The sequence below is a fragment of the Etheostoma spectabile genome, chromosome 4 (genome assembly GCF_008692095.1).
Source record: "Etheostoma spectabile isolate EspeVRDwgs_2016 chromosome 4, UIUC_Espe_1.0, whole genome shotgun sequence".
Lineage (NCBI taxonomy): Eukaryota > Metazoa > Chordata > Actinopteri > Perciformes > Percidae > Etheostoma > Etheostoma spectabile.
In genome coordinates, this window is record NC_045736.1 from 29105822 (window position 1) to 29116642 (window position 10821).

Below are 10821 nucleotides of genomic sequence, written 5' to 3' on the forward strand. Positions count from 1 at the left end.
TCATTTGCCTCTAATTGAACATCTGCTTGTGAAGTGGAGTTCTGACTCTCTATGGAGGTTAGCAGTGTGACTGAGCAGCGCCAGGCCTGAATACTGAAAGCTTATATGTGCCCAGAAGGAATTATTTCATTACTTTGCCTCGACGAAAGTTTTACTACCTGACAAGGGCTGCTGTGGACAGCTGACTGGTACTTTTCATTTTGGCTTTGCCTACACCTCTCCACCCTGGCTGTATAGCTTAAAAACCCATGTGAAGCCGTGTGGTCCCTTTGACTGCGAATGGGAGCAAACTGCGGATTAGTGCTTTGCTGATCCTGGCAGCTGCAGACAAACACCCGACAATGTTCAGAGGTGCCTGCTAGCGCACATATCCGCATAGCAAATTACTGTAAATGTTTTATTTATCCAAACATGTCTCCGAGTTCCACAGGAGGCAGACATAATCTCATTGGTTGGTTGCAACCTCAGTAGTTCAGAGCCAAATTTCTACATTTCTTTTGGAAAGAAATTCAGGTAAATGGCTAACTTGATAAGAACGCTAATGAAGGAATTTATAAGTTAAAAGTAATGTAAATGTACTATTGTTATACAGCGTTTTTTATAAATTTTAACAACTACTCAAAGCACTTTTACATAGTACAGGAACCATTCACACTCTATGGCTGCCGAACAAGGTGTCGCCTGCTCATCAGATACACACTCACACACATTTACACTCCGATGGCACAGTATTGGTGGCAACTTGGGATTCATTGTCTTGCCAAAGCACTCCAAGGCCAGGGATCAAATCTCCAACCTTCCGATTGGCAGGCGACTGAGCCACAGCCAGCCCAAATCTTCCTAATCAAAGCAAATCTTTGTCTTTTTAAAATCCTTTCATAACCATGGTATGCATGATGTTGGAAGGTCAACAGGGAAGCTGTAGGCAAGGACTCATTTGAACATGAATGGCAGCTACTGCAGGCTAACTAGCCCGCTCAGATGACTTAATATGGCTTTAATATATTTAATTAACAGAAAGTAGCAAGACTGCACGGCTTTATAAGACTAGCTTTTCTTCTGCTTTCTGTTTTTTTTTTCATTTCTTTTGTCCAACCCTTGGCCATTGTGCTACCCAAGTCATCTGGGACAGACTCAACATTGGCCTTTGCTTGTCAGTCATTATCGCAGGCATTCATTTCAATTTGTTGTTGTATTTATTGAACAACAAAATGATTAATAGATCACTTTACCTTCCAGCCATTATGGCCGTGCCTCCCACATCCCAGCGCATCACTCACAGACACAATGTATCCATTAAATCATAAATACTTGAGATAATGCAGTGCAATAAAGTTTTGATGTCCTTTAATCTGACTGTACATTTGATATCATTTGCTATTTTTCCATTTTTTTCTTCTCTGTGAAGAATATGCTGTTTTTGTCTTGCATTAGTGACATCTAGCGATGTAAACTTATAATGCATTTGTGTAGTTATATTTAAAACTAGGGGTTCACGATTCAGAAAATGTCACGATTCTGTATCAATTTTAAGGCTCACGATTCGACTCAAAATTGACTTTTGATTCAAAACTGATTCTCAATTTAAAAACAATTAGTTACTTTTCTAGTATAAACGCCATTACAAAACGATAAAAAATAACAATAATAATAACAATAATATGAATCGATTTTTGGAATTCTATGAATCAATTTCAAATTGATAGAGCTTGAATCGATTCATAAATTAGATTTGAGTTTTTTTGCTCACTCCTATTTGAAACCATCCTCTCTTTTCATTGAGTCCGTTCTTTTTCTGCCTCTACATATTGAACATATTGAAGGTACTTTTCTTTTACTTTTTACCTTTGGTAGCTTTTGACGGTCAAAGTCTTTTTTACAAAAATTGAAAGCCCTACACTCTACTCCGGTTTCCTGGGTCTTTAGTTCAATGGTGTAATGGAAGTTATCTGGTAAGAAAACCTGTACAAAACAAGAGAAGAATAAGTCCTTTCGCAGTGGTTAGTCCTCGTCCTTAAAGCATTTACTGTTTTATAATTCAAACAATGAAGCATAACTCTAACTTCTGTTTTACTTGTCCAAATATGTAAGCTAAGCAGCTAAAAAGGGTTATGACTTTTTTTCATTATACAGATTGGAGTTTAGCCAACAGTCAAAGGATGAATTGATCAATTTAGTAATGGATTTTCCAGACTTTAACACTGAGTTTACTACATGTAGTATGTCTTTGAGGCTACACATCTCTGATGCTCTTAAAATGCATACAGTAGCACTGCACTGCATTACATACAGTTACACTTTCTTTCAATGCTCTACAGGGGTGTATGTGCATTGGTCTCCTGTTCATGTTTTCGAGAAAATTTAAATCTGTGGTTTTACTGAACCATTAAGAATGCAGAAAAGAGAAATAGCGAGGAGGAAAGATGGACACAGAGCCGGTATTGCACACACATATTTTTAAATTATAGCCAGATAGACATTTTAAACTCAACTATTTAAAATTTCTCTGGTGGATCGTTGACTTCTTGTCAGAGTGATCTATATTGAAGGACACTTCCCTGATGGACAGACTCTACATCAGCCTTTGCTTGTCAGTCATGACCACAGGCAATCATTTTAATTTGTCGTCGTATTTATACAACAACAAAATGATTAATAGATCAATTTACCTTCCAGCCATTATGGCCGTGCCTCCCACAGCCCATCGCATCACTCACAGACACAATTTATCCTTTAAATCATAAAGACTTGAGATAATGCAGTGCCATAAAGTTTTGATGTCTTTTAATACGACTGTACATTTGATATCTCTCTCCGTTTTTGCAGTTTTTTTCCTTTTTTGGAGAAAAAAGTGTGTGTGTGTGTGTGTGTGTGTGTGGGGGGGGGGGTGTTTAAAACACATCTCTGCAAAGAATATGGTGCTGACTGACAAAGTCAAATAAGTCTTAGACCAGAGATAAAGTGAATTCTGAGATGTTTGCTAAGATTAGGTCCAAACCCTCTTTACCCGTCTGCATCCCATGTACTGCTCGCCGGGATTATTTTTATCTGTAAGGCCGTGGCTGATATCATTTTTCAAAGAGAGAATCTGCCGACGCAGCATGAGTAATCCATCTTGGTTTCTCTGACAATTTCCTGTGGAACATGTGTGTGCTCTTTATTCCTGAAGGGATACCTCAGCATACGAGAAGAGATGAATATCTCTGGAAGGGGGATAAACCAGGAGAGCAATTTGTGATTAAAGGAATCCTTTGTAAGTACATCCGCAAACCTCTCTGCAGCCCATGCTGCTGTGACTCACTCTCCCAATGCAATTACCAACACAAACACAACATGTTCCACAGGCGGGAATTAAGACATACTCAATCAGACTGCTTCATTAAAACACCTTTTTTTTTTTCAAAATCCACACTTTTACAGAACATTTATTCTGAGCGGGTTCCTTTGCACTGAAGTCCTTTGACAGTAGACTTTTGATTGTTGTTTTTTCATTCAGGCACTGATAACAAGTTAATATTTCCATGCCTGGGGACATTATGTTATCCTGAGCACTTTTTCCCTTTATTGTTGAAGTGAGACCAGATACCAAAATGTCTAATACATTTAATTTCATTCATCTCAGCATTTAGAAAATTGAGGCTTAACTTTTCGTGTTATTTAGAAAAAAAAATCTAGCGACCAATTCCAGAAATGGAACATCTAATTTGAATAAATTGCCTAACAAACGGCACCTAGGACTGTGATAATGCATTATTATGTATTATAATGCGGCGTCCAAGTGTACAAGTCTTGCAGTACCTTAAAAAAAGTCACACAAAAAAAGAAAGAAAAAGCTCAATTCATCCTAACAGTTGAGGCTATGGGGAAGAACTTACCATTTGTTTTCCTGCTTACATTATCATAATACACACTGGAGCAGTAGCGGTAGTGTGCTTTCATAGGGTAATAGATTAATACTTGGTTTGGAGCCCACAGCCTGTCCCCTGGTTGTGTTTTTATCTAACAATATTGCCAAAGAAACTTTAATGCAAGCCGTTGCCCTGGAGACAATTGCCAATACACAGTGAACCAAAAGGAATGTAATTTCAAGTATTGCCTGTGACTTACTCCACTTTTAATGTAGCCCAGTAGAAAAAAAGAGCACATAACTCGGCTTCCAGATGCAGAGTTTGCCTTTGTTGAGACTTGGAGATTGAGTGCTTATTTTGTGTCAGTCATTGTTATTCATTTGCTCTGTGTCAAAGCAAGAGCTCCCCGCAACAGCGGTTGCAAAGGCACTTGTTATATTGTTTTTGAGCTTTGATTGACACCTCCAAAAGACCCCTGTTTTCTTCTTGATTGAGGGTATTTGTCTGGAAGGTACAGTGCTGTTGTACAGCGAGGGTAAACTGTAATCGAGCTGCCGAGGGATTGATTTGGGCTTCCTTTTTGGCTACCAGGTATTTTAATTTGATCAGGCCGAGCACTGATTGACTGGCGTATGTAGACCAAAACACTTACTCCTGTACTCTGTTTCTTCATCCCACCAACTGTCATCTTGCTGAAAAAATTGCTGTCCAAATCTGCCCTGTAGCATTATACATAATACAAATTTTAAACCCAAAAGCATCCAAAGCATGTTAAATTTAGTCGGGCACATCTTTACATTTCAAATACCTTCAAAGCTAAACATCTCCTTCCATTAGAGTCGTGAGGTAATGCTCTGATCATTCTGCTGCAGTCAGCTAATGATCCCTGTGACAAGTTGAGAGTCATTGGTACAGGTCTGAGTACAGCAGAAATCAATATCAATTACACCTATATCGGAGAATTGTCAAAAGTAAATGCCCAGGTGTCCTTGTTCCTCCAGCAGGAGCCAATCACTTTGTTGACTGAAAGAACAACAAAAAGAAATAACATCAAGAGCGTACCTGCTTTGTGGTCTCTAATTGATGGTTAACGTTGATGTTGACAACATCACAAGAAAAAATAATGCATATTCATTTAGTGATGATGCTGCATGAGGAAGACATCTGAGAAATTGAACCGCAGTTGCATCGTACTCGGCAGGTTGTACAGTCCTGGGTCTATGCTGCACAGCTTGGCTTGATTTATGCTACTGACAAGGCAGTTTCTCTCCAGCACAGCACTCTGTGGGGAACCTTAGGAGAGACAGCCTTTCAATTTATCTCACACAGCCCCTCCCCCATATAGACTTCAGGGTTTTTAAAGCAGCCAAGAGCATAGATCAACACCTAAAGTTAAGTCTCACCCCTTTTCCCGGCTCAGAGGATATGTTGACCTCACCTCTTTCTCCCCACACTCGCTGCATTACTGTTAGCAACACTGACATTTTTGATACAATTATGATTAGAAACATCACCTGCAGGTAGGTCGATGATGGTCAATGTGGGTCGGAAATAGTAAGACAGGCACACCTTATCTGGGAGCTTACCATGGCAGGCAAACACAATGTCAAACACATCCACTGCAGTACCTTTTTCACACTTACTTATCTTTTTTGGTGTTTGGAAGTGGATGGGTGCTTCAATGGTGAGTTGAGCATACTGTGTGTGCACTGAGACCATGGTCTTTGTGTAAAGAAGGCCTTGGCTGGGAATAATTATTTGGTAGAAATACCGTAAGCTTGCAACGATCTCTCTTCCTGTGGTCTCATGGTTGAGTAATCCCACTGATAGAATCTTAACCCCTATTTTCACAAGCCGGATTTATTTACCCTGTTAATTAAGTAGAGACGCATACAGGCCTCCACCCTGCAGTCATGCTACCAATCAGCCACGGTATCTCAGAGTCACTAAGTATTCATGAACAGTCCTGCTTGAAACCCCTCAAATCAGGATCTAATCTGTGATTAGGCATATTGTTGTGGTTGTATGTTGAATTTTTATGAGTGCACTTCTATTCTTTGACGGCAGTAGCAAGTTAGTGTGTTTATGTAGAAAGCGAGCTAACACGACTCTACTATTTGAGCATGAGTCTCCAGCTGCTGCCATTAGAAACTCGCTCTGCATTCCAGACCCACACTTATTTCAAAGTCGCTGCCCTCAACACACAATTTTCTTGCCTTTTTTTGTGGCTCATTATTTGGATTGTGGCAGTTTCCTTTCACAATGTAGGATTTATAAAACAGATCAAAGACAAAATATGTCTGAATGAAACATCAAAACCAGGCTTTCAAATGCCTTTTTGATTGTGGGGAAGCTTACAAAAAGGCAACGTCTGCATCTGTTAACAGCATCTCAAAGAGAATGTAAGGAAATAACAAAAACAGGCTTTTACTTTGGACCAGGCTCTTTCCCGCGATATCCACTTCACAGTGCCGGTGATAGCTGCTCTGTGACTGATGTTATTTGTCTCTTTCATCTTGTCACAGAGCAGGGAGGATCAACACTGTACAGGCCCTGTCCTCAGAGGCTTGATCTCATCCAAAATACACACCTGTGTTTTTTAGGATTACACAAGTGCATTTGGCCATCTCGCCTTGTTCAAAATAATCGCCTCCTCTTAGGAGAATTATTGCTTTGTCTATTAAACCTGTGTGAGGCAGAGATGAAAGGAGTGGCACTCTTGTTCATCTCACCTGTGAATTATTGATACCTGCCCCTCCGATGCCTTCTCCCAGGATGTAGGTGGGAAATGTCTCCTCACATAATGGGCACATCGCACAGACATGTTGTCAGTGCCACGGCAGAGACAAGGGAAGGCTGGAGCAAAACTGAAAAGTGTTAATAGTAAGCCTTCATCTCTTATTCACCGCTGCTGTGTCTCGGTTGACTTCCACTGTATTTGACTTGACCTCATGTGCTCTTCCATTAGCTTTAGACTAAAATGACAAACACTTGCAGACAGCCGGTCTGCTCATCTTTCTGTACTGTCTGTGAAAGGGAAGCACTTCCCCAGTCTTCATATAATGCTTCAAAAGAGGTAGACATTGTGGTGCGCGGCTACAGTCTTGGTTCCACAGGAGGGCTACTGAGGATTTAACCATAAGAGCCATTGTGCTCACATGCGGCACCACTCCTCGCGCTCGGCAGAGCCTCCTCTTACAAGACGCATGGTGCACAAGTAAGATGATAGCTATTTTGTCCCTGAGGATAAGGGGATTGTGGATACACAGAGCGCAAAGCACAAATGCAGGTACTTAGTTATATTGAGGTGGTGCTGTGAGCCTTGTGCTGGTTGACTTGAATGAGGTGAAAGCTCATGCTATTTGAAATACTGTTCTGTTTCTGTATTTTTTTTTACTGATTACAAAAAGGCCAGTAGTCAATTGATAATAGATGCATACGTGGTAAGCACTCACTGTTACTTTAAGATAACATGAGTCATCAGACAAACTTTTCTAAATGCACAGAGCGCCAGCAATGCAATGCAATTAATGAATAGTGGTTGTTTTAATTGTGCTTACTCTGCTCAGGGTTATGGCCAGTTGTAGGACCGTGGTGCCATTTAATGGCCCATTCTCGTCAAATTGATCTGCCTCCAGGTTTGGTATCAGTAACTGTGGGCCATCCCACACAGCGATATGCCCCTCATGTAACTGATGGTCATTGTTGGCTACTTCGCATTCAGCACTTTGTCTCAGCCTGATATAAACCAAAAAGTCTCTACTCAGCAGCACCATGTGGTTTTTGAAGTAGATTCTCTTACACTGACTGTCTCTGCATTTTCTTATCACATCCACCACTTTAAAAATACTCAATGTAGACAGTGAAGCGCGGGGGGGGGGGGGCGGGCGACATAACACTATGTCACACCGGATCAAACACATTTCACAAGTATATCCAGTTAAATGCATCACTGGTGCATTAAAGAAAACACCCTTCTCACATAACAGAAAGAGTAGATGAAGTGTTTTCTGTGCCATGTGTCATTCAGACTTCTGCCATGGCTATTAAACACAGAAAGCTCACTGTGTTCCGCTCAGACTGTATCTTCAGTTATCTGTAACTAGCAAATGGTTGTTTTGAATCAGTGAAAAGCAGTAGAGGACTACGTTTAAGCTGCCAGCAGGGAGTGACATTAGTCAAGAAAGCTAGTGTGCTAATACACAGGTTCTGTTACTGTGAACTGTGTTGCTGTTGCGCTGTTAATAAATGCAGTAGTGGGTTTTAGAATACAGTAGACAGATTAACATTATCATTCATTTGGATGTTTTTGGCTGCATATTCAATTTATGTCCAAAATTCCTTGTATATATCCTTTTGTCTCTTCCAACTCTTGATTAAAACAAATACGGATATGCTTTTTAGGTGCTAAGTGCTGCACTACATTCACCAATTGGTCAATAACTTTTTATTTAGCAGGCTGTAAGAAAGATGCTAAAATACTATAAATGTGGTGGGAAATGCAGATTATTCTCTGTGGGTTTGTCATTTCAAAGTGACTCCTATCAAAATCCACATATGTTAATATAAAAAGATTGATTGGTGCAGCTTTAACTGTGTTCCTGTAAATGTTGCGGAATAACGCACACATGTCCTGCAAATGTTTGGAATAACGCACACATGTCCTCCAAATGCTAATGAATATAACGAACCGTCATTAAACAAAATCACCTCTCCCCCTGTATTTGATTCTTCAGTTTCCATGAATCTTTGAAACCATTTCTGCCATACAACAGTGGATGAATCTGTTCACTGTGACTCCTTTAACTCAGGTGAACAGAGCAATATACAGGCCACACCTCTTCTCCCCCCCCCCAATCAGGCTGACGCCGTTTCATATTTACAGTTTGCAGATTCAGCAGAGAATTCCAGATCATTAAAATCCAGCGTGCTTTGATAAGTTGGTCCACCCTTGATTTCCCACAGTACCTTGCGTTCAAGGGCACAATTTCCATTTTTGCTTGTTATTTAGAAAATGTCAAATTTTGTTAAGGCCTTTCGACCTTTTTTTAAGCACTTGGGGCCACTGGATAAAGGGCATGAAGCTATTGTTGTCCCAGATATCTTGAAGTCATGGGCTGAATTAATCACATCTGAAAATATAATCCTATTTCTCATTGTTGTCATCTGCAAAGAAGCAGAACTTAATTAGAGACACTGAGAAATGCTCTCTGCTGTGTTAGTCACTTGTCTTTGCTGCTACGTCAACCCCATGCCACACAGTTGAATTTGTACAATGTCCTCATAGCAGCATTTGTTGCTAATATTACAATGTGATGCTACGGCAGTAATATCAATTATTTTCTTTTTGACTACAGGGTCTCCATCTTGGACAACGGTAACCTTCGGGTATGGAATGCAACCAAATCTGATGCAGGACTTTACACCTGTGTGGCAAGAAACCAGTTTGGCGTGGCGAGCAGCACAGGAAGCATCACAGTTAAAGGTATTTCCTATTTCCTCTTTCCATATCATTACTGTCTCTTTTGCAGTTCAGTCAGCAGGGCACCGTGGCCAATAAAGTACCGGACACCTCCTAAAAAATGCATGTTTTTCACTCTGACAGCACGTGGAGTTGCTTGATGTTTCATTCTCCACCTTGAAATCTAACCCGAAGTATAGTGATTTCATAAATATTACATGACCAACATAGAGAAGGACACTGACTTTTGAAGACTCTGACCACCTCGTTCTCTTTGAATTTTGATAAGTCGCGAGAAGCAGGACTTAAACTGTAAAAAATAGGCAGAGTGTTGAGTGTTGTTAGATCATCCTAGCTTTGGATTGTGACTTATTATACCACATAGAAAGCTTTTTAACTTCACTAAGGGTGTTATTTTAAATGTTAATTCAACTGGCGTTGCTGTATCAGATCACTGCTGTGTTTTGTGTGATTTATCTACTACTGCTTAAAGCCCCAGTGTGTAACGTGTTTAGTTGTTCATTATCAAAATCTGTGTTTTCACAAACTTGTTTCTTTTTTATGAATATTGACCACCACCATCAATTTCAATCAAGTATTACTATTGGCTTGAAATGTTACATTTTCACTTGCAAGGGACATACAGACTATACTGCTCCGCCTTTTTTTCCACGTTTTTGACTCACAGTTGCTGCTAAAACACGGCAGAGCAGACGTATTTAAAATCCAAATTTTGGAACAGGAGTCTTCTTCTTTGCCCAGAAAAAGAAAACAGATATTGAATAGAGCAAGAGACTGGCATCATCCAAAAAAAAGGGTGAACATTGGAGGTGCTTTGGACGCACACACCAAATCCCACCTAGTCCTTCAGACGCACGTCAAATGTTTGCGCACTTCTTCAGTAATACAAATTAAAGATCAGCCTATAATAGTTAAATGTCATACAAATCAATTCCAATCTACAACCACATGGAAGGAAGCTGGTAAAAAGAAATTGTGGGGCATCTTGTTGTCTTGATGCTCTAACAACAAGCTTCTTTAAAAAACGTATTTAGGTGTGTGGCGACAGGTTTACTGCAGATAGTGTAACTTTCCTTGTCTTGAAAACTGCAGTCACCATGCTTATCCTCAAAATCAGTAGTCTGGATAAATACTACTACAAAGTACTGTATAGATACAATTAACTTTCCGTTGTAAGTAAAATAATTAAAACAGTTAACCCACTAAGTAAAGTCAAATGGTTATTGAGGTGGAGTGGAGATCGGGAGAGTGGGGAATTTTCCCAGTGGGCCGGTAGTGTTTCGAGGCCGGTCTGATCGCCCGCTCCGGCCGCTTCCCACTGGTCAGACCAACCTGCACTGTGGGCACCCGCAGCCTCTTATTTCCAAACATTCATCTCTCCCCCGTCCTCCGACTAAATTTTCCTGTAGATTCTTTTGTCCCACTCCATCGCAAAATGTATTAACATGATGCTGTGAGTTGAAAACGTGAAAGGCGGAGCAGCATATCCTG

The 10821-nt window shown here is 40.3% G+C and overlaps 1 protein-coding gene across 1 annotated transcript in view; it reads left to right on the forward strand.

Moving 5' to 3' along the window:
- cntn4 (contactin 4) overlaps positions 1-10821 on the forward strand; it is a 167582-nt gene that overhangs the window by 130818 nt on the left and 25943 nt on the right. The window contains exon 12 of the mRNA XM_032514281.1: positions 9206-9333. Coding sequence (XP_032370172.1) covers positions 9206-9333 — 128 coding nt within the window. The remainder of the gene's footprint in view (positions 1-9205; positions 9334-10821) is intronic.